General features: G+C 44.5%; 9 protein-coding genes across 10 annotated transcripts; 3 read left to right on the forward strand and 6 right to left on the reverse strand.

Moving 5' to 3' along the window:
- The first annotated feature begins 447 nt into the window (after positions 1 to 447).
- TTLL3A (Tubulin tyrosine ligase-like 3A) lies at positions 448 to 5,433 on the forward strand. The gene is given in 4 exon segments (XM_030386028.2): positions 448 to 2,283; positions 3,368 to 3,880; positions 4,029 to 4,216; positions 4,218 to 5,433. Coding segments are annotated over 4 exon segments (3,069 nt in total). The 5' UTR covers positions 448 to 908; the 3' UTR covers positions 5,211 to 5,433.
- Positions 5,434 to 5,766: 333 nt separating this feature from the next.
- On the reverse strand, positions 5,767 to 9,561 carry TTLL3B (Tubulin tyrosine ligase-like 3B). 2 transcript variants are annotated; one of them, XM_089258102.1, is made up of 6 exons: positions 9,367 to 9,561; positions 9,119 to 9,199; positions 7,631 to 8,904; positions 6,641 to 7,455; positions 6,111 to 6,231; positions 5,767 to 6,032 (listed from the first exon to the last, which is right to left on the reverse strand). In XM_089258102.1, exons 3-5 carry the CDS (start codon positions 8,886 to 8,888, stop codon positions 6,127 to 6,129), a joined length of 2,178 nt encoding a protein of 725 aa, XP_089114228.1. In that variant the 5' UTR covers positions 8,889 to 8,904; positions 9,119 to 9,199; positions 9,367 to 9,561; the 3' UTR covers positions 5,767 to 6,032; positions 6,111 to 6,126. The 2 variants fall into 2 exon arrangements, with proteins under 2 accessions (XP_089114228.1, XP_089114229.1); XM_089258103.1 differs by lacking the exon at positions 9,119 to 9,199.
- LOC115563300 (metallo-beta-lactamase domain-containing protein 1) lies at positions 9,389 to 10,327 on the reverse strand. Its single transcript, XM_089258123.1, has 2 exons — positions 10,041 to 10,327; positions 9,389 to 9,989 (listed from the first exon to the last, which is right to left on the reverse strand). The coding sequence occupies exons 1-2, from the start codon at positions 10,251 to 10,253 to the stop codon at positions 9,621 to 9,623; spliced, it is 582 nt and encodes a 193-aa protein (XP_089114249.1). The 5' UTR covers positions 10,254 to 10,327; the 3' UTR covers positions 9,389 to 9,620.
- Positions 10,328 to 10,606: 279 nt separating this feature from the next.
- Positions 10,607 to 14,076, forward strand: LOC115563291 (uncharacterized). Its single transcript, XM_030386029.2, has 5 exons — positions 10,607 to 12,540; positions 12,613 to 12,892; positions 13,047 to 13,321; positions 13,380 to 13,575; positions 13,650 to 14,076. The coding sequence occupies exons 1-5, from the start codon at positions 10,737 to 10,739 to the stop codon at positions 13,855 to 13,857; spliced, it is 2,763 nt and encodes a 920-aa protein (XP_030241889.2). The 5' UTR covers positions 10,607 to 10,736; the 3' UTR covers positions 13,858 to 14,076.
- Positions 13,097 to 19,869, reverse strand: Pfas (phosphoribosylformylglycinamidine synthase). Its single transcript, XM_030386026.2, has 4 exons — positions 19,794 to 19,869; positions 16,493 to 18,729; positions 15,282 to 16,430; positions 13,097 to 15,211 (listed from the first exon to the last, which is right to left on the reverse strand). The coding sequence occupies exons 2-4, from the start codon at positions 18,717 to 18,719 to the stop codon at positions 14,508 to 14,510; spliced, it is 4,080 nt and encodes a 1,359-aa protein (XP_030241886.2). The 5' UTR covers positions 18,720 to 18,729; positions 19,794 to 19,869; the 3' UTR covers positions 13,097 to 14,507.
- Positions 19,870 to 20,690: 821 nt separating this feature from the next.
- slmo (PRELI domain containing slowmo) lies at positions 20,691 to 22,317 on the reverse strand. Its single transcript, XM_030386040.2, has 2 exons — positions 22,173 to 22,317; positions 20,691 to 22,047 (listed from the first exon to the last, which is right to left on the reverse strand). Exon 2 carries the CDS (start codon positions 21,942 to 21,944, stop codon positions 21,285 to 21,287), a length of 660 nt encoding a protein of 219 aa, XP_030241900.1. The 5' UTR covers positions 21,945 to 22,047; positions 22,173 to 22,317; the 3' UTR covers positions 20,691 to 21,284.
- Positions 22,318 to 22,375: 58 nt separating this feature from the next.
- LOC115563298 (uncharacterized) lies at positions 22,376 to 23,201 on the reverse strand. The gene has a single exon (XM_030386039.2). It carries the CDS (start codon positions 23,137 to 23,139, stop codon positions 22,438 to 22,440), a length of 702 nt encoding a protein of 233 aa, XP_030241899.1. The 5' UTR covers positions 23,140 to 23,201; the 3' UTR covers positions 22,376 to 22,437.
- A 272-nt stretch (positions 23,202 to 23,473) lies between these two features.
- On the forward strand, positions 23,474 to 25,503 carry IPIP (Inositol phosphatase interacting protein). The gene is made up of 4 exons (XM_030386036.2): positions 23,474 to 23,707; positions 23,789 to 24,130; positions 24,187 to 24,411; positions 25,075 to 25,503. Exons 1-4 carry the CDS (start codon positions 23,647 to 23,649, stop codon positions 25,365 to 25,367), a joined length of 921 nt encoding a protein of 306 aa, XP_030241896.2. The 5' UTR covers positions 23,474 to 23,646; the 3' UTR covers positions 25,368 to 25,503.
- LOC149091651 (uncharacterized) lies at positions 25,397 to 26,797 on the reverse strand. The gene has a single exon (XM_089258124.1). The coding sequence runs from the start codon at positions 26,764 to 26,766 to the stop codon at positions 26,137 to 26,139; it is 630 nt and encodes a 209-aa protein (XP_089114250.1). The 5' UTR covers positions 26,767 to 26,797; the 3' UTR covers positions 25,397 to 26,136.
- Positions 26,798 to 26,894: the final 97 nt, after the last annotated feature.

Raw genomic sequence — 26,894 nt, forward strand, 5'->3', positions numbered from 1 at the left:
TTCTAATGAATTGAATTTATCAATTATCGTGATTAGATTTTACTTTGTTTCGTGTCTAATATGCGCCTGAATTGGAATTTTTGACACCCTTTGCATTTCCTTTGATTGAATTTAGTTTTGCCGAAGCTCAACTATTTATACCCTGTTTTAAAAAGTAATTTTAATTTATTTTAAATATATAAAAATAATGTTTTTATTTTTATTTATTTTTTTTTATTAAAAAATAGTAAGCTAAGCCAAAAATGTATAAAATATGGTTTTAAGTTATTTTTATAATATTGTAAAATTTTCTATTCAAGCTAGAATCAGTTCCTTCATTTAATTGATTCAATTTCAAAAATATATATATTTGTTATATATGTATGTATTTACATTTGTACATATGTTTTTTTACTTCTAGATGTTCCTCAATTAATATTCTATTGACCTAGGTTCAGCCAGTCAAGCAAACCTTTCGCTGCAGTCGACCTAACCCACTGCCAACTCAGCTGAATACTTTTATGCTAAGACGCGATTCGAACTCCTTCACTGCGCTTCCTCTGCCGCACACACTGCCTGCTTTCGCTCCCTTCCACCCGCTCTCTACCACCCTCTCCCGTGCACTGTGAGAGCAGCTGGCAGCAACTCCTTGGCTCGCGCTTGCACAGTCTATTAATAGAGTCGTTTGAGCCGAAACTCAACTGGCTTCAACATGGTTGCCAGGCAGTCACCAACTCCGCCCCGCTCCGACCGCCCAAAATTAACAGACAACTGAATGAGTAAGAGAGTGAGAGAGAGAGAGCGTGTGAAAGAGACAGCAATTACCCAGTGGCCCAGTCTCGAACGGTTTTCTGTCAGTTAGTCAGTCAGTCACCGATTCGCGTTGCGTTCACTTTGATTTCTTGCGAGGAATTCGTCAGTCGTTGGCTATGCGCGAGTTGCTGCAGAAGCAAACGCGTCCGAGCAGTGAACCAAATGCGGGCATTAAGGCTGGCGTTGGGGTTGTCGAGGCTGGCTCTGGCGCTGGCGCTGGCCAGGAGCAGCATAATAATAAATGCTCCAGTGCGACGTTGTGCAATAGGCTGGCGATGGCCATATCCACAGCCACGCCCACAGCTCTCACAGTGCCCAGCATAGAGCTGACGCCAGCAGCAGCGCCCGCAGCTCCTGCAACGCCCACGCCCACGCCCAGGGCAATTGAGAAGCCCGACAACAACAACAACAACAGCAACAAGGAGAACTGCAAAGTACAAGGCGCGCCCACAAATTATATAGCACGTCGCACCTGGATAACAACGGATCGCATGAACGAGCTGCGACGCAAAGCGCAGGAGGCGGCGAAGCAGAACAAGATTTTCACCATCCGCGGCTGCTTTCACTCGGTGCGCAACGCTCTGCTCGCGCGCGGATGGGTCGAGAAGTTGGACGTGCATCGCAAGGTGCTGCCCCTGGGCCAGATGACCTACGAGGATCTGACGCAGCGTCTGCCCAAGCGCAAGGCGGGCGAGACGAGGCGTCAATATGTGATGAAGTGTGAGAGGAACATAATGTCGAGATTTCTGGAGCATATGCCCGTGGACTTTCTGTGGACGAACCGGAAGGAGAAATGCGATTACATTGATCAGGCCAAGAATCCGGGCATGACCATCAATAAGTTCCATCGGGCGCCGTTCACCTCGAAGGAGGGTCTGTGCAGCCAGCTGCGGGACTTCCATTGGTTCTTCGAGGAGGGCATGGCCGAGATGTATTTTCCGCGCTGCTACAATGTCTGGAGTCCCGAGGAGCTGGGCGAGTTCGTGGACAACTTCAAGCTGACGGCCTGTGTGGCCTACTTGCGGGCCATGCTCTGCAAGTACCACAAGCAGGGCTCGGATTCGGTATTCTCGCCCAGCGGCAAGATACCCTATTCCTCCATAGACTTTGCCTACAAGCGGCTGGTCGACTACATCGATAGCTGCCAGCACAACGACATCGACTATGAGGATCCGCCCAAGATATGGGAGCACGACTGGGATGCCTTCCTCTACCAGCACCAGCAGCTGGTCAACGAGGATGGACGCATCCAGCACGACGGACAGCGCACACTCGACCACATGGTCAAGAGCTGTGTGACTCTGGTTGAGAAGATGAAGGTGCACTGGCCCCAGTACAGTCTGGATGGCTATCAGAATTTGTGGATCGTGAAGCCGGCCAACAAATGCCGGGGGCGTGGCATACTCCTAATGGATAATCTTAAGAAGATCCTGGGCGTCGTTAATCCATCGATAGCCTCCAAGAGTCGCTATGTCGTACAGAAGTATATAGGTAAGTGGAGAGGGAGGAGGAGAAAGAGAAGAACTCAGACTTATAGATGAAATATACTAAGGTATACCCTGTAGATAGCTGAGTGTGATCTATTATTGGAAAGGCAAGAGCTATATATAAAGTACCTGTTATAAAGATATAGTTACCCTGTAATTTCTGGCTACAGCTACCCTATTTATGCTAGCTAACCAAGCACAGGGTATACATAATTGAGTTCAATTTGACGGCTCATTTCATAGATTACATTTAAAGTTCGTCAACAACAAAAAATTACATATACTTTAACATGCTTGCAAATGAGTTCCAGCTCTTCTGGAATAGAGGCAATGCTATAAACAAACATCGTCAGAATGTGGGTCAAAAATCAGGCCGCTGACATTGTTGGTGTTGTTGTTGGCTTTGATGCCTTAACAGTTGGGCGTAAACGTAGCAAGTTTTCTACCCATGACTGCATTGCACGCACATGTTTCGCACACACAAATATACTATATCCTATATATGTATGTATATATCTATATACGTGTGTGTATATTTGTTTGTATAAATAGAGCTAGAGACATATATGCAACATAAAAATGTTGGCCTAAAAGCGCAGCTACTACCAGTTCTTGTTCTTGTTATTGTTATAGACTCTGGATTTGTATTGAAAAATTGCCTTCTGTATTTGGGCTGTCAACAAAATGAGGAGTTGAAGCAACAGGTTGAAGGACAAACAGCGAATAAAGGAAAGACAGCGCGAATAACTATGCGAGAAGGTCTAGAATTGGGAAAGTCTTTTACATTATAAGATAATATCTTACGATGCAAAGTTCTTTAAAGCCTTCCTAGCTCAGCTCCAAGAGAAATGAGGGGTTATGTTACTAAAGATTTCACTCATCTAGCTAATTAACTTAATTTAGAATTCCCTTTAAGTTTGTATAAAAACCTATGAAGATCCCTTCGATCCATCTATAGTGCTTAAAACAACTTTGCAATTAAAATGGACGCCCTTAAATTCCCCTTAAGAAGATTTACTTGTGCCTATCTCTAACCAATTTTTCATTATTAATAACTTATTACCAAACATTTTCCACATCTCTTTAAGAACGACCTCTCATCGTCTTCCAAACCAAGTTCGATATACGCCAATGGTTTCTGATAACCAACACCCAGCCACTGGTGGTCTGGCTCTACCGGGAGAGCTATCTGCGTTTCAGTTCGCAGGAATACAGCCTGAGCAATCATCACGAATCGGTGCATCTGACGAACTATGCGATACAGAAGAAGTATACGAACGGCAAGCGGGACAAGCGCTTGCCCAGCGAGAACATGTGGGACTGTTATTCGTTTCAGGCCTATCTCAGACAGATCGGCAAATCGAATATGTGGCTGGATCGCATATATCCGGGCATGCGTAAGGCCATTGTGGGCACCATGCTGGCATCGCAGGAGAACATGGATCGTAGACCCAATACTTTCGAGTTGTTTGGCGCCGATTTTATGATATGCGAGAATTTCTATCCCTGGCTTATAGAAATCAATTCGAGTCCAGATCTTGGGGCGACGACCAGCGTGACAGCTCGAATGTGTCCAAAGTGCTTGGAGGATGTAGTCAAGGGTGAGTTGGGGTGAAGATTGAAGAAGAAGAGATTGTACAATGAAAGACTTTAGGATTAGAGACATTGGAGAGACATATACTCTCTGGGAAGAGTGTAAAAAGCAAATGGATAACTTAGATCGCTCTTAAATTTCTGTTATACTTTCAGTTGTCATCGATCGTCGAGTGGATCCAAAGGCGGATATGGGCAACTTTGAGCTCGCCTACCGCCAGGTGGTGCCGCCCACGCCCGCCTACATGGGCCTGAATCTGTTCGTGAAGGGCAAGCAGCTGCTGCACAAGGTGAGCCATGGCCATGGCCACTACTACTATCAGCAGCAGCGCAAGGAGCGCAGTCCTGGCCACCAGCAGCGTCTTTCGCCAACGTTCCGCCATTGTGCCAGCTGCCACATTGTCGCGCATCCATCGTGCCATGCCCACCTTCAATGCCACGGAGTATATGGAGAAGTATATGGTGGAGCCGTTGAGCAGCAGTCGCAGCAGCATTAGCAGCACTCAGCCAGCAAGCAATTCGAATGCCTCGACACTCAAACCCCCAACAACAACAACAACAGCAACAACAACTGCAACAACATCTACACCAGCAACAGCTGCAGTTGGCATTGGTACACCCTGTCCGTATTTGCTGAAGCAAGCGGGTCGCTCCATTACGCAGCTCTTAAGCGTCACCCAGAAGCGCAACGGCACCATGGGCGCAGGAGTTGGCGCCGAGGCAGCTGCCAGCACCGCTCTGCAGCCGAAGCGGCAACGCAGCTGCGGACCACGCTTCGCCAATCAGCAGGCGGAGGTCACGGATAAGAAGTTCAAGATACTGATCAAAAACTATGCCAATCAGGCAGCCGATAATCTGCTCGAGAAACAGGAGCCACTCAGTGCGCCGGCCACGGCTCCAGTCATGGGCGAGCGCAAGTGGCGCAGTCTGCGCAACATCAGCAACACCAACAACGGGAACACCTACACTGCCACGAGCTGCTCCCGCTTGAGAGCAGCTCCCAATTTGCTCGATAGCAATTGCTCGCGTCGCTTTGCCCGCACCAAGTCCGAGATCGAGAGTTCGGCCAGCTTGCATGCCATCGGCCGCACCTTTGGCCGCCGCTCGTATGGACCGCGGCTGCCCATTAGCATTTCGGTGCAGGCCCTGCATCGCGGCGAGCCCATCGTCACTGCCATGAAGCAGGCCTCCAGCGAGCAGCTGCAGCTGCAGCTCACCCAATCGCAATCCCAATCGCAATCCCCATCCCAGACCCAAACCCACTCCACGCCTCCCATCAGTCCACGCAACGTTCAACTGGCCAACAAATTGACGGTGCCAGCGCTGCCCACTTGTTAAACCACCAGCACCACCACCACCATCAACCACCCACTGAGCCAACGTTTATCCAAATATCCAAGGAATTTCAAATTCTATCAACTGCTAAATATTTTGTACATAAAAGTTTATGTTTGATATTTGTATTTTAGTAAATGTTTTTAGCTTCCTATCTAGATAATCGCAAAAACTTTAAAATTGTTATCAAAATATGTTCGAACTAGATTATAAATACTTATATCAAAGCTGGAGGTATTTTTGCTTTAAATTCCTAACTCCTAATTCCTACTCAAAAAAAAAATATATAAAATAAATACGAATTCCATTAAAAACTATTTAAACAGAAATTACCTGAATAATTAGATGAAAGTAAATACTTGAAGCTTCATCCACGTTTTTAATATTTTAAGAGAAATGTATAGTTAAATTTTATATTTTAGTGAAATGTAATGCAAGGCCCCATTACTCCTATTAACTACTTCACTAGATGATCTCTTACCATACTAAAAATACCATTTGGATATACGTTTTCAGCAGTGAGGACACTAAGCGGTTACCCTTAAAAGAATTAATAATATAACATTACAGAGACTATATTTATTGTATATGATTTGTATTATGAAAAATTATTAACTCTTTCTTTTATTATTACTTGTTGAAAAACAATTTGCTTATCAGCTAAAGGCGACTTTTAGCGACCGGGAGAATTGTATTCATAGATATCTCAAAGCAGTTCAATAAATTGTTATATAAGTTATTGTGGTATATTTTTTTTTTAAGTCAATCGTTAGCAGCTCGAATAGTTTCTGGGGGTTGCAGCAAAGTTAATCTTGACTTGGCTATCTACACTGCGATTTATTTGTATACATACATATATTAGTTAGTAGTTATATATCAAGATGATGCTATAGATGTACGTACCAGACTCTTTCGTTTCTCATTTGGGTGCTGTATATTGTAAGGCCAAATTTTCACGAGCTTTCGAATTTAACGCAACTTTTGCGCTGGTATTCATCATCTTTGAGCCCGCTTGAGATAATTTCTATGGGAAGAATATCAGATAAACATATGAAATAGATTAGAATGAAGCAGTTAAACTAGATAAAACTCAAAAATACTTCAATTTTAAGTGGTAGTTCTGTAAGTCACGCCCCCAACGATATTATTTTAGATATCCTATATAATATAATGCATAGCATATAAGTTCTGTTTGATAGAAATTTCATTCAAATCCACAGACATATTATAATAATTCTCGAAAGGCTCTTTACACTCAATAAGAAGGAATTACCAAAGTGTCTATGCTCCAAATCCCAACTCTCAAGTTTCACTAGCGGTCTTAAAGCTAATGGACAGGCGGACAGACATTGCACAAGTCAATATATTGTATTCAAATCGTGTACAACTGTAATTATATGTATATGCAGACGTTACAAGTTTTATGGTCTTACTTTCGTGCCCACTTTGCCCACGATGACTTTGGCTGGTGTCTGCGTTGCGGTTTTGTTTTTGTCCCTGCCGAATTTGTTGCTTGTCGTCGCTCGGACATTGTTCAGAATTTTGCGTAGCAGTCGCGTCCTCGGGCTGTTTCGTATCTTCGGCATGGTGTCAAGCAGTTTCATCTGGGTGCCATTGAGCTCCAGTGGGCGCGTACCATCTACCTCCTTGTTGACATTATAATTGACCTGAAAGGCGCGCTCGAAGAGTCCCGTGGCGGCCAAGGAGTTGCGGGGCACATCCAGAACGACGCGAATGCAATCCTTTAGTACCAATGGGCATATTCTGGCCGTCACCTCCGTTGAGGCCGACAAATCTGGCGTCGAATTGATCTCAATCAATATGGGATTAAAGTGCTCATCGATCATGAAATCACAGCCATATAATTCAAATGCATTCGGCACCAATTCCGTTTCATCCAAACTGGCTAAGACCACCGCGACCAGATTCTGTTTGAAGCCATTGTAGATCTTTTGCCATGTACCGTCCGGTGCCCCAACGTGTCGCAAATGGCATTTGAATTGATCCAGCGACCACATGTTGTTCTTCGGCAGACGCGCATCCCGATTCACTTTGTTCTTGTAGCGTTTCTGCACGGAGTTGTTCGTCAGGTGTATCGATTCGCGCAGGTCATCCATTGTGAACTCCTGGGAGCTGAACCGCAAATAGCAATCGCGATATGTCCATATCGTTACCTGCGTATCGCTGATCGTAAGCAGCATATACTGCCGTATGTCGAACTTGGTGCGATAGATCAGATATGGACGCTCTACAACCAGAGAGAAAAGAGAATATTTAAATATTTCAGCATGAGTTACCTTATATAATTTAAAATCTCTAGCTGAAACAGATCTTGTGTTAACCATAAACTAAAAAACTATCGATTTTTATCGATAGTAGAAGAATAATATGACTTCCCAGAGAGGGGCTGCTCTTACACTTACCAATATACTTCTGCACGATATATTTGCGGTTCTGATTGTTTGATGTCCATTGTAAGATGTCGTCCAGGGAGCTACGTATGACAATTCCAATACCGCGCGATTGATAACCAGGCTTCAAGATCCACAAATTACGGCAACCATCCCAGCGATAGTCGTTTCGTAGCGATTCAATTTGTTCAAGATATTGGCCAGCTAGTCGCGCATACTCCGCCATGACCTTCTCGTTGATTTTGAATTTGGCACCGGAATGGAGTACCTTGGAGGATTGTACCATAAACGATTGATTCTCGATCATTTCGGTGGGCGTTGGCAGCTTGATGCGCGCATCATCCAGCGAGTAGTGTTCCTTCTGCCTGATCATTGCCTTCACTTTGTTCAATGCAAAGTCTATCGTAATGCTCATCACAACGCCATTCTCAAGATCGATCAATTCGGCAGGACGGTGCTCTTTGATAAACCGCAGCAAGCAGCGCGCCTGCGTCTGATGATAATCCTCAATGAATGCGGCACGCTCCTCCATGCTGTTGGCGCCAAGGCGATAAAAACGGGGATAGCTCATGCCACAGACGCCATCTTCTCGAAACCAGCGCTCCTGCTCCGCACAACCGACCAGACCCACTTTCGTGGAAAAGTCTAGAAATTGGCTACGTCTGACGCGATTCCGGAACGGTTTCACCTCCGGAAACAAATCGCGTTGTGCCTTGCTCTGCCATATGAAGAACGAGGGGAAATTGTTGATCATTTTCGATATGACCACTGCTTCATAGTCGTTGCCACGTCTGGCATGCTCCAACAGCGAATCCTCCGACATGTTCTGCAGCTTGGCATGCCGACCAGCTGGCAGTTTCTCAAGCCAGCCTCGTCTAACCAGCGCTCGCCTCACCGTGTGATAATTACCGTAAACGGTAAATATGCGACGATTGCGATAGGCATCAATGACGCGCGTTCGATAGGTGTTGCGCAATTGACGCTTGTGCGCATCCGGGGCTAGCCCACCCGTCGAGTTACTGAGCTGAGCAGAGCGCGCTTGTGCCAAAATATTGTTGAGGCTCGCATGCTTAAGCTGGCTGCCCGTTTGATGCGATATGATATTATCGTAATGGTTATTGCTATTCGATATATTCTTTGGCAGCGAACATTGCTTGCATAAGGTTATCAGTTCAGCATCCAGATTTTGTATCAACGATTGGATCCGGGAGACGGGATTATAATAGCGATTACGTTGTGTATTAAAAGCACTTGTTGACGCCTGGCTCATATTTAAGTTCTACTTTCTTAATATTTATATATAGATATGTATATATATAAATATATATATATATAAATATATGTATATATATATCTATATATATATATAAATATATACACCTATGCAATTTTGGCGGATAGCAATGTATTTTATCAGTTTTTTTTTGTATTATTATTTCTTTCGACTTGATTTTGGTTTTTCTTAATTATTTAATTTTGACTAATGCGAAAGATTTGAACCTGTTTACCGATATCGAAAGATTCGATTACTTGCTTCGTTAGATGATCTTATTGCAGTCTCGAGCTGGTTGGCGTCCAGTGCTATATATATATTTATACTTTTGCTTATATATATATATATATTTATATATCAATATATATAAATATATATATAGATTTTTGTACGGTATTAATTTTTTAGTGCAGCAGCCAAAAACGTTTATGTTGTCGCTGCAACTGAACGAGAAATTTTGAAGCAGTAGCCAAACCTTTTTTGCTAACAATATCGCATTTAAATAGGCAATGTCTTTATTGATTTATGAAACATAGCTTCGCTTAAACGGTAAAAAAATTTGAGACCAAAAAAACTTGTAACGAAACGAGTGCAAGACGAAATTTGATTTAAACATACAAGCGCCTATAAAATAGGAAAAAAAAGGCATCATATAATGTTAATATCACAGCTTGCTCCTCAAAACAAGTAATCTTATCAACAGGCCCCAGAAACTCCGTTCCAAATACTTCAAATATTTTTCAATTTCTTTCGCATTTCATCATTCAATTGGAAAATGTTCCCATGTCCGGGCACTATATATTGGCATAATTGCGCTATGCGATATCGTTGCTCCGCCTGTTGTTTTTCGTCCTCACTGCCAGCAGCTTTCCATATCTGGGCATCGTCTATGTCCTCGAAACGCTCGAAGAGATCTCCGCATATACCCACAGTGGAGCCATCAAACTGACTATTGTGCACGATAACCGATGCACAACTCAACGTATGCCCAGGTGTCTTCTCCAAGAGAACTTCTCCGTGCGTATCCAAAGCTCCGGTATACTCGGTGTAAAGATCATGCTTAGATGCTGTCGAGCCGACGATATGTAAGCGCGCTTGCTGGAATAAATAATTGCAGCCAATATGATCCGAGTGTCCATGTGTACATACAACCACATCAATATCATCCGGTTGCAATCCCTGTCCAGCTAGCAGAGATTTTAAGTGCTCGCCATCCCATGCGGTCATGGTGTCCACGATGATATTGCTGCTATCACGGCAACGGATTAGCGTACAGCTGCAATTGGCACGCATCGCATTTGGATCATTTGCATCCTCATGTGCATAGCCCGATTGCAGCACAATTACGTGATTTTGCAACATTTATTAAGTAATAACAATTATTATTAATTATATCAGCCACTTAAAGCTGCCAAATGACTAATTTCAAATCAAAAGATAATAGTATTTTCAAATTATCAATCAGCTGTTTGTGGAGTGAACAGCTGCGAGCTCTATAAATTTGTTCTCTTCGAATAGTTCTCATTTGATTTTTGAACTTTCTTCCAATGCACTTGTTCATTTGAGCTGTGTTGCTTAGAAAACAACGAAGCTCAATAGAACAAGCTGATCTCTTTGTCCTCTCACTCTCCATTCCAGCTGCTCCACTAAATTTTACATATTTATTTAAGCTTACACCGGCGTCTCCTTTAAAAACGTCCGTTGCATTACCAGGGCTGCAACATCACTCGCCACAAGTTGGCAGTGCCCGCAAGGCTGTTGGTCGTCGCGCTCACATTTAGCAAGTCGCAGTTTGTTTATTATTTAACACACACACTTTTCTGTATAAAAATTACAATTTTGCAAATGTATTTAAACTACCTGGCGCGCTCGCCATGCAAATACCTGCAATATATGCAGCAAATGCGACAACTGCAACTGTTACGGCGGCATGTAAACATGGGCGCAAAGCCGCCTATCAGAGAATCAACACAGTCGAGGACAACATCAAAGCAGCTGAAGCAATTGCTTCCTCTTGCTGCAACCCATACCTACAGCATGCAGCGCCACTCAACCTTTAGCAGTGATCATGAGCAACAGGTAGATGATCTGGATGGCTGCGAAATATCCTCTTCTGCCGGCAACTTGGAGGATGAGCATAATTTATTTTTGAGTGCAGCACGCAGTCCACAGGAGCTATTGGATATGGTTGCCCAAAGCCAGCTAGAACTCCCACATCGCGTGCAGTGCATCTCTATGCTCTGGACCCTCTATCAGCAGCTGTCAGGCAGCGAGAAGTCGGAGCTAACTGTCCAGCTGCAGCAGTTGCTTCCCTCCTTTGCATTCCATGTAGCCTCCATGAGCATGGATCAGTTGAGCTGCTGTTATCTGTACCTACGCAAGATGCACGTGCCTAACAGCGAGCCCACACTAGAGCGTATACTCATGCGTGCTCTGGAAATGATCGAGTTGGCTGTGGACAAGGAACTGGTGGCATTGCCCGCGCTCTCCCGTTTGCTGGTGGCTATCAATTTGGAACGGGATTTCTTTACGCCGCTTGTCTGCCGCAATTTTATTCCACACCTGCAGCAGCATGTGACCAACTGTCAAGACGAACAAGACGCACGCCTCCTATCCACCTGCTTCTTCCAGTTGCATCCACTTATCGATGCAGAAATGTTAGCCAGATTCAAGCAACGCGTTACTGAACTACTGCAGTCTGGGACACTGAGCAGTGCCACGCCCAAGACACTACTCAAATTACTTCACATGTTCAATCAGCCCACCTGGTCACATTTGAACACAGCCATGATACGACAACTGATGCTGGCGCTGTGCAATTGTGTGCCCACACTGGAGTCGAATGATCTGAAGATCGTCTGTCGCACCTTTCTCCATCATCATGAGCCGGCAGCACTCATAGCGCCGCTCAAGCAGGCAACGGCTACACTGCTGCAACAGGAGCCAACGGCAGATGCATTATTCTGCGCCGTGCCATTTTCTTCACTGCAGCAGCGCGACGCCTACATGCAGCAATTCCATCAACTACTTCACACCGAATCCGCCTGGCAGCTGCCCAACGCCAGCGGACATTTCTTCAGCGTGCTGCGCTCTCTAAAGGTCGCGGATGTGCGCTACTGCGATGCCTATTGGTCCGCAGTGGCCGACCAGCTGCCATCCTGCGCCCAGGAGCGGTCACAGCTGAGTTTTCTGCGGCATTGCCAGCGCTACATGAACTTCAACAACAACCTCGGCGGAACTTATCGTCATCAGAAAGTGGAACGTAAGCTGAGTCACCTCTGCATGGATTCCATCGAGCAGGATCTGGCTGGTAGATTGCCTACAAAATTCGCCCGTTTGGCTGCCTTCGTGCTGGGCTATGGCCATACCCCATTTGATTGGAAGAAGTTTCCCAATATTCTGCTCAGCAAGATCTTGAGTATGGCACCACAGTTCACTATCCAGGATTGTTTCCTGCTCAGCCGTGGCATGCAGATCGCTTGCGAGCTGCGCTTCCGCCAGCATATACCACATGCGCTGGCCATGCAGCTGGCCACCATGGACAGCATCCTGATTGCCTGTGCCGAACGACACCTGAGCAACAGCGAAGAGCAGCCCCTCAATGCCAGCGATCTGAGCATCATTGTGCGCACGCTGAGCCATCGCAAGAGTAAGTTAATCAGTCAGTCTGCCAATAATTTATCCTGTGGCTAATCCTCATCCCCATCATCATCTTCGACAGCTCTGAAGAACAGCCAGGTGTACAACCAAGCGCTAGCCCACTATAAGACTCTGCAGTGCAACGATCTCAATTCGCGTGTCGTGCGCGAGATGGCCTACAATTTCAATGCCTCGCACTACTATGTGCCGGAACTGCTGGAGTCCATGTTCGACTATGTGGCCCAACAGCACGAGCACATAACGGGCGACACAGTCGAGAAGGTGCTCACCTGCGCCTACAATCTGGGCTACACACCTGCTTCCCTGGAGGCATTGGACTATGCTGCTTTGGTCCTAATACGGTGGGTAGAAAAGTTGATGTTTAAGATGGGAAGATTGTAGCACAGTCAGCATATTGACGTATTCATAGTACCAGCTGTGATCTCTTTAATAGCTCACTGAGGATAATTCTCTTAGTCGTACTATTAAATGAGCTCTATCTTCTCTCACCCACAGCGACTTTGATCACATGAGCGGCTTATCCTTGGTGCAATCGTGCCTTGCGCTTTGCTTCTACAAGGCAATACCCGAGCAGCTGATCAACCAGGTGTTCTGCGTCAAGTTTATTCAGCGCATTGAGGACGAGATCCAGATCTGTTACTCAAAGGCCACATATCCTGGCATGGTGCTGAATCGCGTGATGCAACTGAACCGCACCGTTTGCCTGGATATGCCCGAAACAAATGTGCCCTGGTTCCAGCAGAACTACGTGGAGGCACAGCTAAGCAAGAGTACGTATATACTGTATTTGAGCTCAATGGGAATAAACTAGAATATAATTTCTTTTAGAGCACGTTGTACCCAGCGCTTTTAATACGGATGTGAAGCAGCTGCTGCGCGATCTGTTCAAGGATGAGAACTATTTTCGCTGCAATCACACAACGCCCTATGGCTATCAAATAGACTTTGTGATACACTTCGATAAGGACAAACGACCCATGCCCGCGCCAGCCGTTGAGGCCACGATGTTGGATCGCATAACTAAGTAAAAACTTTAAATACTATTTATAATAGCTATATCTAAGTACGACATATGTACGTTTTCTATATCCTTACCAGAGTGGCCATACTTCTGCTCAAACTGGACTCCTTCTGCGAGAACGATTTGACCGCACTGCGCGGCCCGGAATCTTTAAAGATCAAGCATCTGGAAATGATGGGCTATAAGGTGCTGCACATTAACGAACACGACTGGAACTCCAAGTACATGAATGCGCCAGGCGCCAAGGCAAATTATTTGAAATGCCTGCTGCAAATTTCGCATTAGTTTGACAAATTCATTAATTAACTTGTTAAATTAAGACTTACGTTTAAAATTAGTTTAGCTGTGCAGTTGTTGATTATATTGTTCTTGTTGTACTTAGCAAATGACGTCTGTATATATTTCACTAGTCATAGAAAAGCTTTGAGATTAGATTTAATATATGTGAAACATAAGTTTAAAGAAATTAAAGATTGTGTGAATTAAGCTTGAAATGAGCGGAAATATGTATATTTTATTGAACGATTATTGAGTATCTGGTATATAGGTAATATATTTATTGAATATAAACAAATTTAAAATTAGAAATCAATATGTGAGTGCTGAAAGAATAGTTGCATAAATGTAGTCTCAAATTGAATAATAAACGTATTTCTAATAATCCAAACAGTTTTTAGACGTAAGAAATATAGCTTGGAACATGCAAAAGTATGAAAAGCGGAATGTCAATTAAAGAAAGGCTTATTCCTCAGGTGCTTAAAGACTTACAGATAATATAGCTAATATATAATTTGCTATTATATAAAAATCATTTGGAATATAGAAAAATAGTTACAGTTAATAATATTCTTGGAATGGCAGGTCCCAATAAATATGTGAGTTGATTAGTTAGGAAAATGATTGTTCTGGATCCATACGTTTTGTCAAATGCTCAATTACTCCAGCGATGCAGTGCACCATTTGTAGGCATTGTTAAACATCAGCTGCCAAGGACTCTCGACTTGTTTGGCGGGTACCTCGAAGCCGGGCGGCACATATGGCCATTGATACATGGCACTGCATCGCTCCGGATGCGGCATCAATGCCAAATGACGTCCATCGGGCGAACAGAGGCCAGCCAGTCCCTGCGGACTGCCATTGGGATTCATGGGATACAGTTCGGTGGGCACGCCCTTATCATCCACATATTGCAGCGTTACCAATTTTTCGCTCTGCAGCTGCTCGAGCAACTGCTCATCTTGGAATGCAAAGCGTCCCTCGCCATGGGCCACCCAGCAGCCCAGTACCAAGTCTTCCATATTGCTCAGCATTATCGAACGATTGGGCGGTATACGAACCGTCGACCAACGGCACTCGAAGCGCTGCGAACGATTCTGCAGCAGCGCCAGCTGAGGCAAAACAGGAGATTCATCCTCAGCTTTGATGCTGCCCACAAAATCAATCAATGTCATCAGCTGACACCCATTGCAGATGCCCAGCGAGAAGACATCCTCACGCTTCTTGAATGCATCGAATTGGAACCGCAGCAGGGCATTGTGCAATATATTGGCTGCCCAGCCCTTGGCAGAGCCCAAGGTGTCCGCATAGCTAAAGCCGCCGGGAAAGACGATTCCGCGATATTTTGACAGAGTCGTCTTGCCTGTGAATGAATTGAATTAGATAATTTAATATGATAATTGAATTGATTGTGATTGTTCAAATTGTCTCACATGAGTGCAGATCCGACATGGTGACATCATGTACCTCGAAATTGGCGCGCAGCAGACTGGCCATCATTTCCCTTTCGCTATTGACGCCCTCCTCGCGCAGCACAGCCACGCGTACGGGCTGCGTGCATCGCTTCAAGACGAGCTCCGCTTGCAATTGAGCTGGTGCCCTATATTCTGGTGCCTGGCGGTAATTGAGACTTTCGTATTCCGATGTTACACACTCGACGTTTGCCTGCAACTTCTCCAGTTCATAGCTGGTGCGTTCCCATTGCTTGTAAAGCTGAAGCAGTGGCTTGGCCAGCAGTGTTTTGTCCCCATTCTTAATGAGCACCTGAGCCACATCCAAATTGAAGCCAGTCGCTCGACCCAAGTAGTAATTGGGCACACCTGCAGCCTGGAAGCGTGAGCGCACTGCCTTCAATTGGGCTTCATCTACCTCCAAAACCCAGCCGCATTCCTCGCTGAACAGGAGACACATATCAAAGCCAATTGTGTCACTCGCTGCATCATATTCAGAGATGCCAGCAACGGCCTCCTTAATGTCCACCTCCAGACCACTCAGACCACCAATGGCCATCTCCAGCAGGCAAACAATGAGGCCGCCATCGCTAACATCGTGACCAGCCAGCAGAGCACCTTCTCCCAGCAGGCTTTGCGTGATCTGGAAAGCATCGCTCAACGCCTTTGTACGCTCCATATTGGGCGTCGTTTTGCCCTGCTGGGCATAGGCTTGGGCTAATGCCGAACCACCCAGTCGAGCACATTGCTCTATGTTGATCCAGAGCAAAGCACTCGATTGGCCCCTTGCCGGACCCTTCAGATCGGGTGTTATGCGCACGCGCACATCCGGACAGGGGGCATAGGTGGAGAGAACCAGAGTGCCGGGTGATTTGATCACCTCGCCATCTACTTTGGCAGCCATCGAAAGGGAATCCTTGCCGCCGTCGATGCCAACGCGCAGCTCCTGCAGCAAAGTGCTCAGCGCCAAGCACGCTTCGTACATCTTATAGCCCTCGCCGGGCAACTTGGCTGCCCACATCCAATTGCCCGAACACTTGATGTCTGCCAAGTCGCTAATCTTCACAAAGACCAGATTGCTGAGCGCCTCGGCCACGCACATGTGAGCCATGTTAACGGGACTCAGCAGACCTAAGCACAAAGGAATATTCAAATCAAATAATGATAGACTAGCACATACTCTAGAAGCTTACCCATAATGGGCTGTGTGCCTATGGAGGTGGCTATGCCCGAGTGGCTAAAGTGCGAAACTGTGGTCAGGGCATAGTCCGAGAGCGGCGCCTGCAATGGGCCCACGCACTGCTGCTGCACAATGAGCCCGCCTACACAGCGATCCACCTTGTTGGTGAGGAATCGCTTGCTGCCCACCGCCACGATGCTTAGCACCCGCTCCAAGGCGTCTGATAACTCCAGCTTCGCTGGCAGTTGCAATTCCTTGCTGGGAACGGGTATGGCTTCCAGCTGATAGGTGCGCTTAGGCAATTCACCCAATACGCACGACAATTCCAAATCAAATGGGGACTTGCCAAAGCTTTCGCGCACCTCGGGCCGCAGAGCCTCCTGCATATCCTTGGGCGCCGCTTGCTCCACCAAGGTGACGCGACCATCGCCAGTGACCACGCCCACGAAGCTGATGGGGCAACGTTCACGTGCACAGATCGTCTCCAACAACTGGCGATCTTCTGGGTTGCAGAGTATGGCATTGTTCTCTTGATATTCAGCGCCCCACAACTCCAGAGCTGTTATTGTTGGGTCACCCAGTTTGAATTCCTTCGAGAAAATGATAGCGCCAGCGAATCCTGGCTCCACCAGCTCCTTCAGCACATTTCCGTTGCCGCCAGCGCCTTGATCATGAATGGCCAAGATGGGATTCCGTGGACCGAGCTCTATGCAGGCGCGCACAACACGATTCAATTTATTCTCCATTTCTGGATCGCCACGCTGCACGGCATTGAAATCCAGTTCGGCATCGCCAGAGCCTTGAACCTCCACGGAGCTGGCAGCGCCACCGCCCACACCAATGCGATAGACTGGACCGCCAATCTTGGCCAGCAGCTGGCCACGTTCGGGCGCTTTTTTTTGGCGCATCGAGGCGGGCATCGTGCCCAATCCCCCACTGAACATAATGGGCTTCACATACTCCTCCCGAGTGCTGGGCTCCGCTGCATTAAACAAGCCATACGAGACTGTAAAGCCATTGATCAACGGCTCTCCAAACTTGTTGCCATAATCCGAGGCGCCGTCGCTCGCCTCGATGAGCACCTGCAGAGGCGGAGCAAAGGATCCCGGATACTTCAGGCCAACCGGTTCATAGGGCAGACTGTAGCCGGGTATGTGCAGGGCGCCCACACAGTACCCGGCAGTGCCAGCTATGGGCAAGCCGCCACGACCCACACCCTGGACATCACGCAGACGGCCACCGGTGCCTGTGGTGGCGCCACTGAACGGTGCCACAGCTGTCGGCATGTTATGCGTCTCGGCCGTAAATATCAAATCCGACTCAACGCGCTTCAACTCCACAATTCCCGGTCCGTCAACGAGCTGCGGCTGCAGAGCATCATGCTCGAATCCGACAATGGCGCTACTATTGTCACTGAATTTAATTGTATTATTCGGATTCGTGTTCTTTTGAGTGTCCATGATGAGTTTAATTAGGGAGCTGGGCAGCTCCTGGCCCTGGAACACCATGCGTCCGCGAAAGAACCAATGCCTAGAGTGCTCGCTGTTGCTCTGGGCGCAATCGAAGAGCTCCACTGTGGTGGGATCTCGCTTCAGTATGTTGCCGAACAAGTCGTAATAGTAGTCCAAGTCATAATCGGTAAATGCCAAGCCCAACTCTTGATTAATGCGCTCGAGTGCAGTGCGTCCCTCGGCAAGTATTGGCACGTAATGCCAGGCGGCCTGCTGCGCCGGCAACTGTTCGTCGAAGCTCTCGCGCGGCGTATTCGCTGCAGTATATTGGCAATGGGTCATCCGGTCACCCAGGAGAGTCACATAGTTAGACACCTCTCTAGTTGCGTCTGTGGCAAAGCGCAACAGATAACGCGTCGAGTTTTCCATGCGACGCACCTCTGTGTAGCCGAGATTATGAAATATGTTTACACAGTTGGTTGAGTAGGGTGTTGAGAAATTGAAACGTGGTCCAATCTCCACCAGCATTTCACGTTTGCTGTTTTCCAGCTGAAGTGTTGTCTTCTCTTCGAGACTGCTGATCTTTTGCAGCGGCTGCCTAACCAACCAATGCATCACTTGTTCCAATGCCAAAGGATAGGGGCACTTTTCCCTATCATACTCTAAATGATAGCAACGCTCCATATGCACCGACACCAGGTCCTTGTCGACGCTCTGCAAGCGCTGCAGGATGCGCTGCTTATCGGCAGCATCAAATACTGCTGCATCATAAAGTCGCAAAATGCCCATTGTCAATTAGCTGTAAGAAATACACAATGGAAAATATAATATTCTAGGTATTCGTAATAGTTTTAATGCATTCATTCGCATCTGTTCTGAATCAATCAATCAATCATCAAAATTGACAGCTGAAGCGAATCAATTATTTTTTTATATTTTATTCTTTTATATACATACATACATACATATTTTGTTATCAAGATCAACTTTAGAGCACTCTCGATCTCCCATTCACATACATGTCTATTTTCATACTATAACTGTAATAAAAGTTTTACATGTATGTATGTATGTATTTGTTTTTATATACATACATACATATGCATTTGCGATCGAGTTAAAAATCACACACAAACTAAATCCTAGGCATACGAGCCTACGCTAAGCGCCGGCTTATATATGCACCAATACACTTACACTGCGCTGCCCACAGTGTCCACGCATAGCCACTGTCTCACTTACAAAGGCACAGTACCGCCTATGCTGTGTAAGTCTGACGTTTGTATGTAAATTGCATCGAAACAACCTTTAGCCGCATTCTATAGAACTCACGCCCTACACTAGCAGAATATACATACATTTACATATATACATACATGAACCTTTATATGCATGTAAACACATTTTATGTTCATTTAGATGAAGAACACTTTTTTATGACAAAGTAAACCACCAAACTTTTCCTACTACCCACACTTTCGCCCGAATGACTGCAACTGGAATCCTCTTATTTTTTTTTTATTAAGTCCGATTTTATACGTGTGTTCCTTAGGCGCTTCTCTGCCAGACTGAAGACTTACAGCACAGCCACTGGAGCCTAGTGCAGCTTTCCAAGCCGTTGGCAACTGAAACACCCCTGGCAGGGGGTTATCAGCCCACCACAGATCAGCGTCTCATGTTTCACAGAGCAGACGCCCAGTTGCAATTGCAGTCATTGGCACTGGCGTCACGCAATTTGTATTTTTGTTTTTGTTACTACTGATAAACAGCAAAAGCGTAAACATATTTATTTGTTGCGAACTGACACACATAACTTGTTACCAATAATTATTTAAATTAAATTTAGTTTAGAAATTAACTAACCCAAATAAGAACACAATAGGCGCTGCGCACGTGCACGTGCAAGAACACTGAATATCAAAAGAATGAAAGAGAGAACGAGAAAACAAGCTAGGCGCGCACGTTTTATTAGCTGTAAATTGGCAACTAGGTATGTGACGAGTATAAAACAGCTGTTCAAAGCTCTTTAGTTACCCTGTACTAGAGAATGAATTGCAAGAGAGTAGATAGTTCAGCTATGCTAATATACATATGTATGTATTTATTAATACAATTTAAAACTATTACGTACATATTTCTGAATTGTTATACTATTATATATAGTATACTATATTGCAGAAATTTGCTATACAAATTAAAATAATGAAGAACCATATTAGTTTAAGTATTTCTGAAGTGAAATTTGAGCTTATTAAAACAATTTCCATTCAATATATATTAAATATATACATATTTGTTATTCATTCAAATAAATGTGTTAAAAAGCTTTTGTGCCTGTGCGAAGGGAGCAGACAATGTCACGCGCTGATCACTGTTTGAATTGAAAAAAGCTTTTTGCTTTTCATTGTGGTGTTGCGAGTGACGCCGTCAATTCGCCGCGTATAGCAACAGCAACCACATGCAGAACAAAAAAAGAAAAAACGTCACTAAGAGCTTTGCACTGAACACAGCAAACTAACGGAAAGACGCTATTAAAACGTGTGCACCAATACAAATGAAGACGGAACTTATCTTGGTTTAATTTTAAATGTAAATGCATATGTATTTGTACAAGTATTTCAATCAATTTAGCGGTCATCAACGATGATAGTGTTGGCCGCCAAATACGCAATTATGCATATACCTGAACAATCTTGAGCATATACAATATCCATAAACAATTTAGAATACAATTTTGACAATGAAAAGAATTCTTGAACGGTTTTCTTAGAGCGCTTCTTGATTTATTATCTGACTCGCTTTTTATTTACTTTTTTTTCATTTTTCTTTTTTCAATTTGTTGCATATATTACAAACTATATATTAGTTTTTATTTATGAATAAATAACTTTTGCTACTATGCTGCTCCCTCTGTTGTTGCTGCTGCTTTATCTGTTGACATTGTTGTTTTGGATGCTGTTGTTGTTGTATGGATTATGTTGCCTAACTGGCTGACACTCGTATTAGCAATCCGAACAACGCGCAGCTATCATATGGAAAAGGTTCGAATTTTTTTGTTTTTTTTTTGGTATTTTTTCTTTTTTAAATTTGATTTTAAAAAATATATCAAAGCAGACGATTAAAATAGTTCGTTTGCTATTTTTCAAAGAGAAGATTATGTTGAATTATTGTTTTGTGTGTGTGTGTGTTTAAGGTTCGTTCGATTATTTTATGCGTGTTGTTTTTTTTTTTTGTTGTACTACGACAAAGCAGCGTACCCGACGATGCGCCTACAACAGTAAGTTCCAATTCACTACGTCCAAAATAACGGCTCCACTTACAAATATGGTTATCTATGCTCGTTATCGATAGCTTCTATGTTATGTGCATGGCTTTCGCCGCTTTGGCCGCCTGTGCACCAATCTCATCCATACTCTTTCGCGCGCTCTCCGTGACCTCGTCAATGGAACGCCTCGTACTGTGTATCAGTTCGTCTGTGCCCCGTGCAGCTGAATCGGCAATGCTCTTCACCTCCGTATTGATCAGGCCAATGACCCATTCGAGTCCCTGGCGACCCTTGCCCGCATTCGAACTAATCGTGGAGGTTAGCAAATCTTCCATATAATGTGAGAGAGGCACGCCATAGACTGTTACTGTTGCCTCTTGTTTGAGCAGCGTTTTGGTTGCATCGCCCGGATGTGGCTCGTAGTAGAGAACCTCGTCAACGCTGATATTGCGGCAAAATGTTAAGTTATTTGTCTTTAAGACCATCTGTTTACGCTGCGGATCCACAGTGGAACGTTCGCTGGCAAAACAAGTCTTCGCCGTGCCAATCAGTGCGTGCGTCCACTTCGGGAAATACCATTTGGATTGAACGAGACGGTGAGTGTGCAGAACTCCATTTACCACTCTACGCTCCACGACATCGGTGCCAATAATAGACGGTGTCATTGGATTTGGGTACTTTCGCCAGGCGGCCTGGGTAACAGTCTCCCATGGATGGTTGAAGACATGCTCGGACGTCCAGATTTTCATTATGCAAGCGTCGCTGGCGTTCACCTCTTTTCTCTCTTTTATACGTATTCCTCTCCTCGTCGTTGCTGTTGTTTCGCAATCGAGACGCGACACTAGGGGCTGCCTGTATATCGCCGAGGCAACAGGACAAAATAAAATGTAAAAAAATGTTGTGTTTAGGTTCGTTTTACAAAAAAATTTTGAGAAAAAATTTCAGAAGTTTTTTGGTGACAAATACAGAAGACCGACCTTTACTCAGGTGTTCTGCGAGTAGTGTGACTGTTCGGCTATCGATGTGTCTGTCGGTTTAATCGGTGAATCGATAACAATAAATAATTATATGGCCACTCTTCAAAAACATCGTTAGATATCAGCAACGTTAGTTGAACAACTCTGAATCGGTTGCTTAAATGTAAATATACGTAATAAATGAATTAATACTAACTAAAATGTTAACTTTATAAGTACGCCATTTAATGATATTTGTACACAGTAACTTAAATGTATGCTAAAATTATTCCGCAGGAAACGTTCGGACGTAGATTTCATATGGACGAGAATCAATGCGTTTTAGACGGTCCTCCAAGAAATGCCGAAACTCTTGCATATCGTTAGCGTCATTCACTAATTTCTTCAACTCAGCCATAAGGCATTCTTGCAGCGTCTCCTGACTGGGTGTTCCCGGTTCTTTCTTCACTGTTTTTTCCATACGCGTTATTATTTGATTGCGTATTTTAAACCTTTCATAGCTTAAAATATTGGTCAATGCTTTGGTGGGTGTTCGACGGGTTGAATTAGTTGTATTCGTTGGTTCAGCCTCAACTGACGAACTGGATAATCTTTTCAGCGGCTTTTGTTGCTGGTGCTGGGGCTGCACTTGCGGCCGCGTCTGTGTTTGTTGCTTCTGCGGCTGTTTATCGTTTTGGAATTCCATCATTTTAGCCAATGCACGAACGGGAGCGCCACGCAGTTGTATAGCTGAGGGAACAGTTGATGGCTGTGCCTGTTCGCCCTTTTGTCCAGTATTCTTCTCGGAGTCGGCGGGCGTTGGCTGGTCAATAAACTCCGCTAACGAGGGTTCTTGCGGATGCGTCTGGCCTTCGGATTGGGCAGATTCTGATGATTGTTGAAAGTTTATCAAATGGAATACACCATTTGTGTCGTAAAACTTATAGCCCAGCATTTCAAGGGCAATTTCCGTTAATAAATACGACATTTTATCCCAGAAATGTTTTATGATATCAGCTTGACCTAGCGCACTAACCAACCTAGCGTCAGCTAGAGATAGAAATACATACAATATGTATGCAAATTGTCGATTATTTTGGAGATGAGTTTCTATAGGAAGCTAGATTAGTATTTTATTAAGTACTTAATTGAATTACCTCATTTAATACTATTATAAATTTATGGTCATCCACATTATTCGGGTTTTGTTAATAAAGTAGCAAAGAAATTTCTAAGAAAATTTAAATTTTTTAACAATCGGAACTTGGAACATTCAACAACCACCTCTAGGAGCACATAATTATTTATCCAAATTTGGCGTGGCAGCATTGTTTGATGTCAGAAACAGCTGTTTTTGGCTGTGGTTATGAATTGATGTACGACGCATTTATTGACATAGATATGTGAATGAAATATTGAATATTGCCAAATAAAAGCAAACAAGGCCCATTTTTTATGTTTTCACGGAACAAACATTTTTAGTTAATGAGCGGATATGAAAATCAACGAAAAGAACCTATGTGTTTTTGCCCGAACGCCACCGTTTGACATGGAGGGTAAATAAATTGAATAATCTAAATAGTAATAAAAAAAATAATGACCAAACATATTTGTGCTATTACTAATCACTCTCACAGGTTTCCTCAACAAGCGGGGTGTAGTCAATAAAGCATTTCAACGACGCTATTTTGTGCTCAAAGGCAATTTGCTATTCTATTTCGAGTCGCGCCTGGACAAGGAGCCGCTGGGTCTGATTATAGTGGAGGGATGCACCATAGAGCTATCGGAGGAATCGGATGCCGACAACTATTGCTTTGAGATCGCCTTCAATGGCAATCGCACCTATATACTAGCTGCCGATACACAAGAATGCATGGAGGCCTGGATGAAGGCTTTGACATGCGCCGGCTACGAGTACAAGCGGATCATTGTCGCTGAGCTGCAGCGTCAGCTGCAAGAGATCGAATACTCTCGCAACAGTATGCAACAATAACATCTATTCACTATATATTCTACTAATTACATTCTGTTGCAGAGATGCGCAGCGAGCGTAGTGATCCACATCAAACGGTAACCGATGGACAAGGCAAACCTGTTCCACCACCCAGACGTCCAAATCCCTTCAATCGCCCACCACCGCCGCCGCCAATCGAAGCGGGGGGTGTACGAGGCGGTGTGGTCATATCTCCCATGCCTTACATCTCAGACTACTATGCGGTGGGCAAAGCAAAAGCAGCGCAACAGGAGCTGCACAAAATAGGTAAGTCATCGATGACGTCATGGACTGCGTCACGCGGCAGCTGTTTCGTGAAGATTCTAACCTTAGGAGCAACCGTTACACGGCAAACGAAGGAAAGCGACAATGACCGACAGCTATTGAGGTAGCCGGTGGTGCAGATACCCTGGGTAGCTTGACAAATTTACTTAATGCAGCAAATTAACATTTATGATACCCTGTAAAAGAGAAATTGTTAAGCTATTGTCTATATAACTGCTCTTTATAGCAAGTAGGAAGATAAATTTATATGTATTATTTACATATATATGTGTATATAGACGACGGTAGTACAATAATTTCAGGGTCAATGCAGATAGTTGGAAAACTTAAAAAGTTGAACATCAATATCAAAAGTATCAACATTTTGTTTAGTCCATTAAAAAAAAAATACTATGTAGGCCTTTTGTTAAATGTGTTACATAATTACTCTTGAAAGTGCCATACCCAATGCGATATGAATTGCGCTTAGGGAAACGATTTGCAGTGCAGGAAAAAAGACAAAAACGTGCGCGCATTTCTTTCTCAACTCAGCCTTATCTCAGTTGTTTTCGTACGCTGGCTGTGCTATGCCGCTCTACGAGCTCATTGCAAAGATCTGCTGCATATTTCCAAACCGAGGCTACAAACAGTTGATCAATATTTCAGATAACGGCAATGGCAGTGCAGGCAGCCCACATTCAACGCCTCGTACACGCCGACGTCAGGCACCAACTGGCCCATCGCCGAGCGTTTTCTATGATGACCTGCCCATAGCACCGGCCAGATCAACAGTATTAGCTAAAAGCAACAACAATCACATTGATCGAGCAGAGCAGAAGCGGCGCCAGGAAAAGGCCGCCGAGCGGTTCACGCAGCATCATGAAAAGTTCCGTAAAGTCATCATGCGGGACATTCTGTTGTACCGGGAACGTCAAACCCAGCCGCTGATACAGTTGTAGATCGTGCGAGAATACGCTTTTTGGGCCTATTTTATGTTGAAAATTTACATTTACAATTATCTATTTATGTTCAATTTCCATAATCCTTAAAAATATAAATACACACACACACACACGAAAAAGACCTATCCATTAATACAGAGTCAAGTGTTAATCGTTTACATAAATTATAGTAAAATATTAAATTTAATTCGTCTTCTATAATTGTGTCAGATACTCTCTCAGCAGATCATTGCGTTCGCGCTGTATCGCATTGGATTCGTCGATCCGTTTGCTCAGCTCGCGTATGGCGGCGATGCGATTGCGCTCTAAAATCAACAATTGTCGCTGCTGCTCCTGGCTGACAGAGAGATCGGTGCTAGCTCCATTATCTGTGCCTAGGGCTTGAGCATCTATCAACAGTATTAGCAAAAAGCAACAACAATCATATTGATCGAGCAGAGCAGAAGCGGCGCCAGGAAAAGGCCGCCGAGCGGTTCACGCAGCATCATGAAAAGTTCCGTAAAGTCATCATGCGGGACATCCTGTTGTACCGGGAACGTCAAACCCAGCCGCTGATACAGTTGTAGATCGTGCGAGAATACGCTTTTTGGGCCTATTTTATGTTGAAAATTTACATTTACAATTATCTATTTATGTTCAATTTCCATAATCCTTAAAAATATAAATACACACACACACACACACGAAAAAGACCTATCCATTAATACAGAGTCAAGTGTTAATCGTTTACATAAATTATAGTAAAATATTAAATTTAATTCGTCTTCTATAATTGTGTCAGATACTCTCTCAGCAGATCATTGCGTTCGCGCTGTATCGCATTGGATTCGTCGATCCGTTTGCTCAGCTCGCGTATGGCGGCGATGCGATTGCGCTCTAAAATCAACAATTGTCGCTGCTGCTCCTGGCTGACAGAGAGATCGGTGCTAGCTCCATTATCTGTGCCTAGGGCTTGAGCATCTATGGATGCACACATATCAGTCAATGCTATATGAGCCGGCTGTTGCTGTTCGGATGCTCCACTTTCGTTTTTTACGTCAGCGGGCGCCTGTTCGCTGTGAAACATTTCGTCGAAGGTGTCATAATATTCCCAGACAACACGTTTGCGTCCGTTTTTGCGTAATGTTTCACGACACGTTCGGTACGTTTTCTTCATGTTGCGCCACTTGCGATCGCAGATGTCCTCGTTGATGCCCTTGTAGCCAGCACGTTCCATGTCCTCCACAATCTCTGTCCAGAGTGCGCGTTTTCTTGTTTTGGGATCACGGAATCTGTGGCGTCGTTCAGAATAGAGCTCGACAAGCAGCTTGGTACTCTTTACATTCCAATGCCATTCTTCGACACCACCCTCGCATTCCAGATAATAATGTGTGGTTTCAGTCTCGTCATTGTCCATTTCATTTATATGTTGGCCAAGAATGCCAAACTCTTCTTATTCTTGCATTAATAACAAAGATAACTAGGACTGCAATACTGCTAGTATTGGCGATACCAAAAATATCGGTATATCGCACTATCGTACTC

Source organism: Drosophila navojoa, chromosome 3, assembly GCF_054131105.1.
Source record: "Drosophila navojoa isolate 15081-1374.11 chromosome 3, UAZ_NAV_1.0, whole genome shotgun sequence".
Lineage (NCBI taxonomy): Eukaryota > Metazoa > Arthropoda > Insecta > Diptera > Drosophilidae > Drosophila > Drosophila navojoa.